This window comes from Cydia pomonella, chromosome 5 (genome assembly GCF_033807575.1).
Source record: "Cydia pomonella isolate Wapato2018A chromosome 5, ilCydPomo1, whole genome shotgun sequence".
NCBI classification, from domain to species: Eukaryota; Metazoa; Arthropoda; class Insecta; order Lepidoptera; family Tortricidae; genus Cydia; species Cydia pomonella.
Window position 1 is genome coordinate 14,451,530 of NC_084707.1, and position 14,183 is coordinate 14,465,712.

At 39.1% G+C, this 14,183-nt stretch overlaps 1 protein-coding gene across 8 annotated transcripts in view; it reads left to right on the forward strand.

The window, feature by feature from the left end:
* The first annotated feature begins 468 nt into the window (after nucleotides 1-468).
* The window catches only part of LOC133517797 (neural-cadherin), a 431,760-nt gene continuing 418,045 nt past the window's right edge, over nucleotides 469-14,183 (forward strand). For 2 of the 8 annotated variants that reach the window (XM_061851220.1, XM_061851222.1), the window contains exons 1-2: nucleotides 469-846; nucleotides 4,257-5,576. In XM_061851220.1, the coding sequence (XP_061707204.1) occupies nucleotides 4,292-5,576 (1,285 nt within the window). In that variant the 5' untranslated portion in view covers nucleotides 469-846; nucleotides 4,257-4,291. The remainder of the gene's footprint in view (nucleotides 847-4,256; nucleotides 5,577-14,183) is intronic. The other 6 variants (XM_061851221.1, XM_061851224.1, XM_061851225.1 and 3 more) reach the window with 4 other exon arrangements.

A 14,183-nucleotide genomic window follows, 5' to 3' on the forward strand; every position in this document is an offset into this window, starting at 1 on the left:
CAATACGAGCATGCTTATGGGCAGTTTACATTTGCTAGCAATGAGCATGCTCGTTTTAACATTTTACTACTACGATACTAGCATGCTTAATAAGCAAACCTGTTCACACGCGCTAAAAGCACGCCCCCGCCCGCGCTGCAGGTAGCATGACCAAAAATCGCACGACCGTTGATTTTTGAGCAAACTCAAAATGAGCATGCTCATTATTAGCAATGTTTAGACACACATGCTACTAAGTAGCAATTGCTCAATAGTAGCATGCTTTTCGTGCTAATCGTGCTAGTAATCAGCATGTGTAACAGTACCTTACCTCGACATGACCTCGACAGAAATGAGTGCATTTCATCCCTTGGTTAAATATCTATACTACATATTGTTGTTGTTGTAGGTAGGTATCTACAAAAAAATGCCCTTGCATTCAGAATTTACATTAGCTCTTGACGCTACAAAGGACCGATTTTGCGGCATGAGTGTCAAGTTTGTATAGCTGTTACGTAGGTATGTGAAGCCAACGTCCGGACACTTCTTGAAGGTGAGGTAGTAGTCAAAGTAACAACTCAATAGCTACGCTAGTGTGGCGTTTGTTTGTATTAATGCAGAATTCGAAAAGAAATGGGAGCTAGTGCAGCTAAGCAAAGGGGGTTGAAGCTCGTAGCCGGGCTAGGGTGGCGCGAGGGCGGAGGGAGGCAGAGGGCGTTCCGGCGCTCGATACGCGCGCGCGCCGCGGTCACGTTAGTTCGTTCGTCAGTCGCGTTTCGCCGCCGTTGCGTTTGGGTTGTGTGCCGCTCGCCGGCGTCATCTGTCAAACGCTTCGATATCGATGTTATACTCTTGTCGTTTTATTAAGTACGTATCCATTTAATTACGTAAAATATTTAAATTTGTCATGTAAACTACCGTTTATTTTGTTCGGTCAAATCAGCCAAACATCCGGTTTTGTTTTAACAGTTTAGGTATCTTGTTTACATTGAGATGTTTACACCCAAATTAATTAGAAAGATGACTTAAATTTCAATCAAAATTTAGTTCAGTAGCTACAGTATAAGCTTTATGTGATATATTGTCGGAGTAATGGTGAAATTTTAGTGAAAAAGTTACGGACTCGCCTGTTGTTTCTTTTTGGAATCCCATTGGCAAATGGAATTGGTGTTTGTATTTTGGTCGTCGGTCAGTGAGGATACAGTGGAATCTGTGGATGAGTGTAATTCTGATTGGAATTTAACGAGGTTTTATTCAGAAAATGAATATGTGAATATTTGATGACAAGATCGGTTGGTAGCAGAGGGCGCGCGGCGCGGCGACGGCGCGACGGCAGTATTGATCGCGCGGGCGCGAGCGGCTGCTAGACGCGGCTGGCGTCGCCTCCTAAAATAAAAGCTCTGCATGTGCGCCCTCGCTGACGCCGAACGCGCCCTCGCGTACTCCTCACATGTCATGACTCCATTACTACCCTATTGCTAATGCCATTGATAACTTGCCTCGATTGACTATGCTCTGATGGTGTTGCTGCTATTCGGTGTTTTTATTTTATTTTATTTACCACCGGTGTTATGGCTTGCACTATCAAAAAGTTATCTCATCTCATGTAGAATAATTTATTTTTATATATTTATTATTCATTAAATATGTACAGCAAAATTTTCACTATATCTAATTATACATTTGAATTGAAACCAGCGTTATAGCCACATATTTTGATTAAGGTGTATGGTTTGTAAAGTTAGGGCTTGTAGGGTTTAGGCGTGTAGAATTAGAAGCTTGATTGATTCAACATGAGATCTAATAACTGTTTGACAGTGCGAGCTATATGGTCTCGTCTTGGCTACATTTTACATGAAAATGTTTTTGGTGGGATTCCACTTCTTTTTGTAAGTTTCTTATGACGTTTTCAATAAACTTCCGTCCCCTAATTTAAAGGGGGGGGGGGGGGGGGGGGGGGGGTATTTGCAAAAAAAACCTAAAATATGTATGTTTTTATTTAGGTATATCAAGGGAGTGTATCAATTTTCATACCCCTAGCATCAAAATTTGCGGAATTCTCATACAAACTTTCACCCCTAATGTAATCGGCGCTAAATTCCATGATTTTTTGTTTTTGTGTACTAATACTAGCTAAGGTACATGCAAAATTCAGCTTTCTAGGACTTCAAGAATTTCGATGATCATCAGCGTGTGAGTCAGTCGAAATCGGGGTTTTTAGATATCAATAAAATCTAAAGTATAAGAGCTATGCTATTGAAATATGTGAAATAAGTCCACTATTGACATCATATTCCGAGAATTGTATTTACCTGGTATAATCCAATTCCAAACCCGAGTTATGAGGGTTCAAAAATCGACGAAGCGCTTCGAGAAAAGGTCGCTTGGCTTGTCTTGGCCGGGGGCACTACCGTGTCCCCAGATCGGAGGATCAACCAGTGCCTATTTTAAACAATTCAATATAATCAGCCAAGAGCATGTCAGGCCATGCTCAGTGTAGGGTTCCGTAGTTACCATTCTGTCAGCAGCATAAGCTAAACGGGGGCTATTAGTACGTATCATGTAGGTTTAGGCGCTTTGTACGTGTTATTACTAAGAAGAGAAGACTTTTTGCACTAATTCAAAATAAAAACAGCTGGACTGATCATGTTCGCTAAAATTTTCATTGAAAATACCTATTTATGAAACTTGTTTTATGATCCTGTTCAAATTTTTTTGGACCTATGGTTCAAAAGTTAGAGTTATTTTTTATCTTTCGGAGCTATTATTTCCGAAAATATTTACTTTATCAAAAATGATTGTTTGAGACCCTTATTCGTTTTGAAAGACCTATCCATCGATGCCCAACACCATTGGGTTAAAGCGAAAAAAATTTGCATGGGAGGTACCCAAAAATATTTCTTTTCGTAATTTTTATTTTACCATTCTGTTGCCATGCATGATTTATATTTACCTTTTTTTAGGTTAAGTTATGTTATAAACTTAATACATTTTAAATTGTACCTACTTAACCTGCCTAAGACAGGTGTAGTCATAGGTGTAACAATTTTCCCGTTGTGACTTGTGACTTAAATACCGTTCACCGATGTACCTACTCTTGGGCTTAGGAATTAGAATGTTCTTACTCTGTTTGTTGAAATTAGGTATATGTATAGATAGTTTTTGTTATGGTAAGGGATAAGTATAGAATAGTTTTCAACCCCAAAATCACCCCGTAAGGATGAAAAGGGGGAGGAAAAGGGCGTTAGGGGGGAAAAGGGGTAGAAGTATGTATGGGGAATCAGTAAAAAAAGCAGATTGTACAAAAGATGGCCTCAAATACGTATTTCAGGATTTTTAATAGTAAATCACCCCTAACCGTTTAAATTAGAGGATGGAAGATTGTCATAACATAAGCAACATACAAAAAGAGGTGAAATCCCATCTAAAACATTTTCATGCAAAATGTTGCAAAGACGAAACCATAAGGCTCGCACTGTCAATAAGTTATCAGATCTCTTGTAGAGCCAAGCTTCTAACTCTACAAGCCCAAACTTCACCAACTCTACACTTTAGTCAAAATATGTGGCTTGGCCGTTTCGTTACTATATAAGAACTATTGTGTAATAAAAAATAATGAATAGTGAATAAATATTTCACCTTATGCCCATGTGACGGTAGCGAAACTGCTAAGCCAAATATATAGACTAAGATGTAGAGTTGGTGAAGTTAGGGCTTGTAGAGTTAGAAGCTTGGCTCTACAAGAGATCTAATAACTTTTTGACAGTGCGTTTATGCGAGTCTCTAAAAATAATGTCAAAGCAAATAAATTATCTTTATTTTTTTATTGTCGTATACCGTGCCACCAGATGACAAATAATGTTGATAGAAGTCCTCTTATACCTACCACTTTTCCTGTTTGGTTCGTAGAATTAATTTCTTAAAAGCATTGTTTCCTATTTAGATTTTAAACAATGCTTCGTAGAATTATTATTATTGAGATTGCAGGGTCATCAATAGCTTACTTAAATAACACTATGGATTAGTCTGGTTAATTTACGGATCTTAATGATAGTACTTACACTACCTATTCAAATTCGATAGATATAATCACATACAGTTTTTACAGGGTGAAGGACAATAAATTACGTTACAGATAAAAATATTTTTTGTTTCTTTCAGATTAACTAAACAGATTATGTATTTTGTGTCGTATTAGAATCCCTGAAGGTTCGAAAGTGTTTCTCAGTCAAATCTGGTTGCTGAGGGTTTCTAAATGCGTACCTTTTACTTTCTAGGTATGACACGGAGTAACTGATCAGTTGAGGTAGTTATGGCTCGCAGCATGCTAGCGGGCGTGGCGCTCCTGTGCGCCCTAGCGATGCCTCTGTTCGCTGTCACGCTGCTGCCCCACGACGTGCGCCCCGGACACGCCATCCGCCACTTCGTTGGCAACCATTCCCATTACACCATGCTTGACCCTGATTTAGAGCCCTACTTCACTCTACTCGACGACGGCCTACTCATGACCATAGCCGATCTCGCTCCGCTCCTCGACCGCCCTCTGAACCTCGCAATATTGGAGCAAACACCCTACAGCAGCGCCGCTCATACCGTCCCACTACTCGTGGTTGATCGGAGGCGCATGCTCCATTTCCCTACCACTAACGGATTGCGCGGAGAAATACCAGAAAACGCTCCCTCGGGATCTGTCGTCGATTTGCCACCTATAAAAGCCACATCACTGCATGATTCAGGACCCGTCGCTTACAAAATTGTAAAAGGAAATGAAGATCCCATTTTCGCGCTACGTGACAAGATCAAGGGAGATATCGTGCCGGAAGTTAGATCGGTTATTACGGAAGGAGACGTGGAAATTATTGCAACACGTCCTTTAGATGCCGAAGAGAAAAGCTCTTACGAAATAGTGGTCCAAGCGACAGATTTGCAAGGAACTTATAAGGCTAGTCTTCCAATTAGAATTGACGTCGTCGATGAAAACGACCACGCGCCCGCATTTGAACAAGACGTTTATTATTTCGTTGTAAACGGCACTATTGATGAAAACGGGCCTAATGGGACTGCGCATTGGCAGAGATTTTCGAATATCGGTCAAGTGCACGCGTACGACGCTGATGGAGATCGCGTGTACTACTCGTTAACGGTGCCCAGTAATTTGGTTGTCATTGTGCCGCAAACTGGGGAGTTGATCCTAGCTGGCGAGCCGGATGGGCACGAAGTGGAACTACGAGCGTTGGCGCACGACACGGGCTCGCCGCCGCGCAAGAGTCTCCCAGCGCGCGTCTTCATCGGCTTCGTGGTACCTGAACGTATCGAGCTCCCGGCGCTCCACCGTGAGAAGCGACGGGTGACACGTGCCGTGAGACCCACAAAACGTACGGAATTCTCCGAGGCTGATGGTGAAGTGGAAGGACGTTCGGTATTCACCCTTGAGAAGGAAACTGACCGCGAAACTTTCAAAATTCGGGACGAAAATTCGTGGGTCACCGTTGAGCCCAGTGGTGTAGTGAAAGTTAAAAAGAAGTGGGACTATGAGGAGCTTGGACCTGAGAAGACCATTGACTTCTGGGTGACTATCACCAACGCTGGAAATGGAGGTAAGTTGCTTAGATCATTTTTATCGCCAACTGCCTTGATAAGTAGTCAATGATCTTTTTTGATCTCTACATTCCGCCAAAAATATGTCATCTAAGAAAGTGTACATCTCTGCAAAGGGAATTCGGGAAAGCTTGTTTTTGAGTATGCATAGGTAATACATATACCAAATCTTAAAATTTACTTTCAAAGACATCGATGGAAAGTCGTGACCCATGATGCATCTGTACTTTTATTCTGCCCTACATCTCTGCACCCTAGATAGACTAAACCAGTTTAATATTTCATAAAAAAATTAATTGAGTTTAATTAACAGCACCTTAAAAAAAAAGTTATGATGCATTGCGCGCTCCGTCGTTTTGCGTTCGACAGTTTAAAAGGTTTGACATGCCAAAGTAATACAGCTACTAATGAACTCACTTTCTTCGTCAACGGTGAACAATTCCACAGTTCACGTAGTTCACAAAAACAATATCTCCACACGATCAACAAATCGCTCGCGTCGCTTTTGTTTTATTTTTTGTTTCGATGACATGCGGTGTTACATTTTTTCCGCCGTTGTCCGATATGACGGCTCCATCAGGGGTGCGGGATAATGACAGGGGACTAAAGAAGCGAGGGAGTATGCCTATTGTTATTTGTCAGTATTGTTATGAGATTAAGCTTTCAGCTGCGGTGCAAGTTATGATTACTTCACGGCATTGCAAATATGGATGCGCAGACGTTCGCTAATAAGATATGATTTGACATACCATAGAGTTATAAATTAATTTTGTGATACGGTACTCATTAGATATAAAAGACGAGGATGTAAAGTCACGGATATTTATATATAAAAATAATTTTATAGTATGGATATTGATGCTAACCTATTAGTACAACATCGTGAACGACTCTATCGAATGCGCTATGCAGTCAAAATAATAGCTACATCAAAATTATGAGCGTTGATGGTGCCACGGGCGTGCAACCCTTTTAAATTCGAGCCCCACCGCAGGCACACGGGTACAAGCGAAGACGTATCCAGTTAAATTATTGAGATTAAACTTTATTTCATTGTTATAAGGTTTACTATATATACTTGTCTTCAATGGTACAAGCGAGTTGATTGCATCCATCTACTTTTGTTTTTATCGCCGTGAAAAGGTTCGCTTTTTTATCGCTATCTAATTTTGAATAATGTCTTCATCGCCTTATAAGTACGTTCCTACACCAAGCTTATCGGTCTTGCTGCAACGGACTTCACTTGTTTATTATTAGGGCCGGTACAGACGGACTGCAACTTGTATGGGAACTGCACGACGTTGCAGTTCAGTTCCCATACAATTTGCAGTGGGTTGCAGTCCGTCTGTATCGGCCCTTGAGAGCGGAGTTTCTGAAAAAGCGTACCGCTTTTTTAGATCACAGTCACAATACGGTAGGCAAAAATTTTATCAGCAAGGATTCAGGATTTTCTCTCGCTCGACAGAAAAAAAACAAAAGAATTGATCTATAACGCACTTATTTTTTTTTATTATTTATGCATAGAAGCTAAAAATTTGAAAATTGCTTTTTTTTTCTTTCAGGGAACTGATCGATTTTTATTTTTTGTTTAATGTCTTACAACAAATTAAAATAAAATTCAAAAACATGATGGAGTCAGACCAAGCTATGTCGGCAACGATTTTGATAGCCCTCCTGCCTGTGCAAGTGGTAAGTAAACGTCATAATTTCACAGAAGTTTGACGTTTAAAATAACGCTTGCACTGCCTGGACTGTCAAAGCCGCTGCCAACTTGTCTGACTATCCGGTCTCGAGCACCCACATCTCATCTCAGTCACCCTTACACTTAGTGAGAGAAGGACACGAACCTACAGGGCCTTAATGGGTTTTGTTAGAAATTCGGTCTAAATACTTTTTGAATATGTGTCAGGATCGCTTGACGGATAAAAATGCACCTGTAAGCGCATCTAAAGGCGCACTAGCGCGTGACGTATCGTGTCCTGCACCCGATTACTCCTAACTATTGCCGTTCCCATCACGACCTATAAAATTTGTTTACATCGTTTTCGTTTTACCCTCCCTCGCTTGAAAACAAATTACTGCCACAATTGAGGAAAATAGACTAAGCAAACTTTACACTTTCTCAATTCTTGAAATTTTCCTTTATTACTTGGCACAGGAAAATCAAAATCTCTTAATTAAGAGATTTGATTTGCTGTTTTCATAACAAACTTAATTAATTAAGATATTTGTTGATACTTAATGCGTTTCTTTTGAATGTTTGATTCGTTCATCCTAGTTGGAGAATTCTCCAGTGCTGGTCTACTTTCGATGCATACATTGACATAATAAAAACGTGTTCAGTTTTCAAATGCATGCCGAGCGTGGTGAAGTTTTCAAACAAGGTTGCACAGGACTGAGGATTAAATACCCTTCCCTCGCTAGATATGTTGCATAGGATAGGATAGCTTAGCTACAGCTGTCTTTTGCGGTGGGTTGACTAATGACAGTCATGGTTAGGACTGCACGCGCCTACTTTGATGACCATAAGAAATCGCGTCTCCTCGCGTGCATATTATTTGCTCAGCGGTCCGCGTGGAATCCCCATTAGGAACAATCGTGTCGTGTTTGTCATAGCGGAATGGAAGCGACAGGTTGCGACCACCGTGCAGAATGCGTGGATAATCGGGGACCTGTCGCACGGCCTCATCTCGCTTCCGATTCCATCCACCGTGACGATCACGACGTGATGTGGAATGCTAGCTTTTGATTGATTAAACTGAATGATGAGCGTTCTTAGCCAAGATTAATGTAGGATATTGAAGTGTTTCTGTTCTATCCATCAAATTCTTGCTGTTATTACTTTTACAGTGTGTAGTACATTGTACAAGCTAAAATGGTTTTTGGTTTTGCATTCAATATAAGGTAATCTAATGGTCTTTGCCGCTGTTTATGTTGTAGTTTTAATAATGGTATATCAGTTTCATTACGATTTTTCTTGCGGAATGTAGAATAATAGAATTTCGTTCATACACTAATGAGCAAAGTTTAGCAATGTTGAACTTTCTATAGCTACATTGCCTACGTTGTTTTGATGTTTCGTTTATTTTGTATTATGCTATTCATGATTCCGAAGTATTGCGGAACGTACTGAAACTTTGTTGGGGTCAGGCCTGCGCGGGTAAAGTACAAGTTGAAATTGAAATACTTGACATTATTTACCTACTCCGAGAATCCACGTGCAATGGTCGAAATGAGTACCTAATAGGAATAAGGAACGTACCTAAATTACATACATTGTAACTCTTTTCAATACAGGTAGAAATTAAAACGCTTCAAAGTAAAAATGAATAATTAGGTACAACACTAAAATGTATAACAACCGAATCTATTCTCCATCCATTCTTAATTAAATAATAAATAGATTCTGGAATGGTCTAGAATCATTTTATTCACTTCCGTAAAATTACACTGTCTTAGAAATAACCGTCATCATGTAACTGGCTTATCTATTGCGATGGCGACTTGACTGTTTATAAAAAAGTTTGTAGTAGGTAGCAGAAACCGGTTAAACGAAATATACCACAACAATTACAAAGCGCGATCTTTCCATTCCAACTGTCGCCGGCGCCGTTGCAGTAAATCGTGGAATCATTGTGGGCGCACTAAATCTTTCTGGATCATCAGGAAACTAAAAAGTCGTGGTCCAGTTGGGTATTATCGTGTCTTATCAAAACAAATCGAGAGCAGTTGTTTAATTAAAACATTTCTGGGTAGGCCGTGGTGGGTGGCCGCCCGAGGCGCGCACTACCCGCGCCCGGCCGTACAGGGAAATCTAATCATTATCCTTACTAAAGTTTGTTTCTTTTTATTACAAATATCGTGATCAAGCATTATATCTCTCTCGCCTAGCGTGCAGCGTCTTCAACCTGTCTTCTTAAATTTAAAATATGTTCATTAGTTTAAATTTAATTACGTATACGAATAAAACATGTAATTATTTAATTAGATAGGTAGTCGGGAATGTCGACATAAAGAAAAACCAAAAGGTATCGTTAAAATCTGTAAAACGTACGACGATTTTTAATATACTATGTAGTTTAGTTACCTAGTTGTTGGGTTATTTGAAGCATCCTTGCCTAGTTAAACAGTGACGAAACAATTTGGAGCAAAAGCTGTCAAGTAGCGTGTCGTCGGAGGTACTCGAGGGCGCCTCGTCAAAGCACCTTTGTCTGACGAAAAGCGTCTATTGGCGAATTAATTCCGTACTCGCCTGCGCCTCCGTCGCTCTTTGTGCCACCAATCAAACGCTTTGAAGTTGTTATTAAAACTCATTATTTATGTTTATCAACTACTCCTTGGCTGGATTTTGTGCAAAAAAAAGAGTTAACTTTTCATAACTTACTAAAAACCTCGTTTTTTTAGTAAAGTTATGAAAAGTTAACTCTTTTTTCTCTCTGTCTTAAGCGTAGAGACGGAAAGCCTTTCCCTCACTGCTGAAGACTGTATAAAATTACTTAAAACGTGCAGGCACCCAGATATCGCTCAAAAACGCTCAGTACCTACTTTTGGAGAAAACGGACGAGATGAGCCGATCCCAGATGGGACATGGCATAGCGCAGGCAAATGATGATAATTTGATTATAAAGCTTATTATAGACATGTTTATCTTGCGGTAGAGTGGGGCAATAAAGCGGAACAGGTGCGCCTCAAAGTGGACGGCACTTTAATCCAGTAAGATCGACGGCACAATGCAAGAGAACGAATAACCATCCCAAGAGCTATCAATTACGGGAAGCGCGCTTCAGTTTGCGCAATCGGTTTTGTTTCATTTCTTAATTATAACAGAGTGCTAAATCAATACCCCTATTCCCTGAGTAACGCAGGCCTGGTAAATTAAATTATCGTTAGTTTTTGTATACTCTAGCACGTGATAAATTCGCTTGTCACTTCCGTAACTGTAAAATGATGGCGGTAGCATTTCCATTGAATATTAGACTTATTTTCGGTCGGCACGCGCGGGTCTTTTTGCTTTACTCGAACACCCGTGGTATATCTAGATCGGTTCATTGTGTCGGTCACTCACTTCACACTTCGGTTATTACTTAGCTATTCTATTTCGATTTATATTTATTGAATCAATTATCCGATTGTAAACTGTGAAAGATTTCAAATATTTCTTTTTAGTTAAACAGACGTGACTTCCTGGGCTTAACGGTTTCGGTTGGGTCATTTCTAGGTTCTATAAACACTATGAACATTGTTTTTATGTATGTGCTAGATTCTATGTACTTTAGCTACAAAAATACATAATATTTATATGTATTTACTCAGTAATAGAAAAAAGCCCTGCGATATCTCGCAGGATGTACCCGTGTGCCTGCTACTCAATTGTTTACAGAGCACAAAGTACTAACTGTGATATCTCTTTATCTTTATTGTATTTGTTTATATGTTTTCAAAAACAAAGACCGATTCCAAATAAGTAGACAAAATACCTCCAGACAATTGAGAGCTAAGAATGAATTTTTGACAACTAAATGTAATTTCCAACATTTCGATAAAGTTTACACAACACCGCAATCAAAGTGTTTAATAAATTGGACATTAACATAAACACGTGTAAGGACCAAAGGACGGTTGAAATTAAATTAAAAGACTACTTTATAAATAAGCCTTATTACATTAAAGAATATTTTGCAAATGCTCTAAATTAAAATATATAATTTCTAAATTCTGACATCCTAATCTGTAATGCTTTGTTATTGTTGTGATTGTTTTATTTTATTTTTTGTGTACTTCATTGTGTACTATATTATAATTGTACCTATTTGCATGTATTTAAAAATGTTCGATAGCAAAAAAAAGTGAAAGTGAAGTGATAAGTAAACTATCTGTTATTAAAATGAATGATTCCATGTAGCCGATGACTAATATTAGCAGTTTAACACTAACACGCACGTCTTCCTTGCACCTGAAATAATAATCAAATAGGTATGTAGAAGATACCTACAGATTTGATACTCATTTGTATCTTCGTCTTCGTCACAAACTTCGTACCTCCTAACAGATCATTTGTTTTTTTTTATACTACGCTAATGGCAAACAAGCATCCGGCCCGCCTGGTGGTAAGCAATCTCCGTAGCCTATGAACGCCAGCAACTCCAGAGGAGTTACATGCGCATTGGCGACCCTAACACTGCGCACCCTCGTTGAGCTTTGGTAGTTGATATTTAGAAAGAAATTTGAACTAGCTGAATTACATGCCTATTTGATCTCCAATTTCATAAATCATAGTTGAGCATAGGTACATTGAGTAGAAAACAAATGCCGCGCAGCTGAGAGAGACGCTGTGCTGAACCGATAATTGAATACGATTTGTAGTGCGGCGGTCGTCTAGTGTTGGACACTGGCCGCTGGAATCGCAATTGGCACATCCTGACTAGGGACACCTCGTTAACGAAGTGTTAGACATGTACCTATTCATACTGACCAACATGGGTGCCGTTCATGAAATTAATGTTTATCTTTACTCTCTGAAGATAAGTGCGTTTATAAAACAAAATAATGTTGACTCTCTTTCGAGTGTTTGCGCTGGTTAAATATTTGATGAAAACAGTGGCCAACAGCCATATTGACCTAATGCCGATGCCGCGCGTTTAGGAGCCACCTGCAGTTGCGCGGTTGATTCGAGTCGCAGACCAGTTACGGTTCGCCTGCTTGTTTGTTGAATTCACTCAATCAATGGCAATGGGTGCGGGCGCGTTGGTCGCACAACAATCGGCGCACATTCCCCTCATTGTGTCCACTCGCCGCAATTACACCAACTGGGAAACATAAAATGTCATGAGCGACATTTTTTACTCGTTGAAATGTATGGTGTAACAACTATACTCTTACCAAATTTATCAGCATATTTGATCCTATTATTTATAAAGTTAATTTGTGACGCTTGCGACTTTTTGACGTCGCCGATGCGCACTTCCTACGAATGACCCCAGTTACCCAGTATGATCAGCACATCTGCGCGTATTCGTTTTATTCGGATGGCATTATGAGGATGCGCGTAACGAAAAATAAAAACAAACATTTTTCATTTAATGCTGGCCCATGGGAGTAAATACTGAAAGGACTTACATGTTATATACGTGCGCGGTAAAAATGTGTGTAATTTATGCCTAAATATTATTATTGTGATATCCTCCAGATATTGAAATGTCGAATACGTAGAAACGGAAATTTATGTGGAAATAAAACTCACACTCCCCCAAGGAATACTGTGGCACAATAAAATTCGAGCCGAAATTAGGTTTACTTTGCAATATATTAAATTAACTTGATGTATTACGTCCGCAAAGATCCATCCAACATGGCTTACTTAGGGTTTCAAGTCCAGCTTTAATGAAATTTTGCACCCTCCCTAAATAAATATAAATTATACGAAGTGCTGCTGTCCGTTTGCTTACTTCCCGATTCGATTGTTTGTAACGGCATCAAGTAATGTTTTGAAGCTTCTGAGTTTTGTGAGTTATGTAAGTTATCCGAACGCCATCGCCATTCTTTTTCTTAGTTTTGCACCATAATAATTAATTACACCTTGGATACGGAATTATAAATCAAAGCTTAAACAGTAAGGGTTTAATACAATCGAAAAAAGGATAGAGTTCATAAGTCACCCGAAAGTATCTATTCACAGATGTCTCGGCATAGATTAATGGTAGACACCGGTCTTTTTAGGGTTCCGTAGCCAAATGGCAAAAAACGGAACCCTTATAGATTCGTCATGTCCGTCTGTCTGTCCGATTCTGTCACAGCCACTTTTTTCCGAAACTATAAAAGCTATACTGTTCAAACTTAGTAAGTAGATGTATTCTATGAACCGCATTATGATGTTCACACAAAAATAGAAAAAAAACAATAAATTTTGGGGGTTCCCCATACTTAGAACTGAAACTCAAAAAATCTTTTTTCATCAAACTCATACGTGTGGGGTATCTATGGATAGGTCTTTAAAAATGATATTGAGGTTTCTAATATCATTTTTTTCTAAACTGAAAAGTTTGCGCGAGAGACACTTCCAAAGTGGTAAAAAGTGTGTCCCCCCCCCCCCGTAACTTCTAAAATAACAGAATGAAAAATCTAAAAAAATATATGATATACATTGCCATGCAAACTTCCACCGAAAATTGGTTCGAACGAGATCTAGTAAGTAGTTTTTTTTTAATACGTCATAAAAATTAAAAAAAAAATTTTTTTTCATCAAACCCATACGTGTGGGGTATCTATGGATAGGTCTTCAAAAATGATATTTAGGTTTCTAATATCATTTTTTTCTAAACTGAATAGTTTGCGCGAGAGACACTTCCAAAGTGAAAAAATGTGTGTCCCCCCCCCTGTAACTTCTAAAATAACAGAATGAAAAATCTAAAAAAAATATATGATATACATTGCCATGCAAACTTCCACCGAAAATTGGTTCGAACGAGATCTAGTAAGTAGTTTTTTTTTAATACGTCATAAAAATTAAAAAAAAAAATTTTTTTCATCAAACCCATACGTGTGGGGTATCTATGGATAGGTCTTCAAAAATGATATTTAGGTTTCTAATATCATTTTTTTCTAAACTG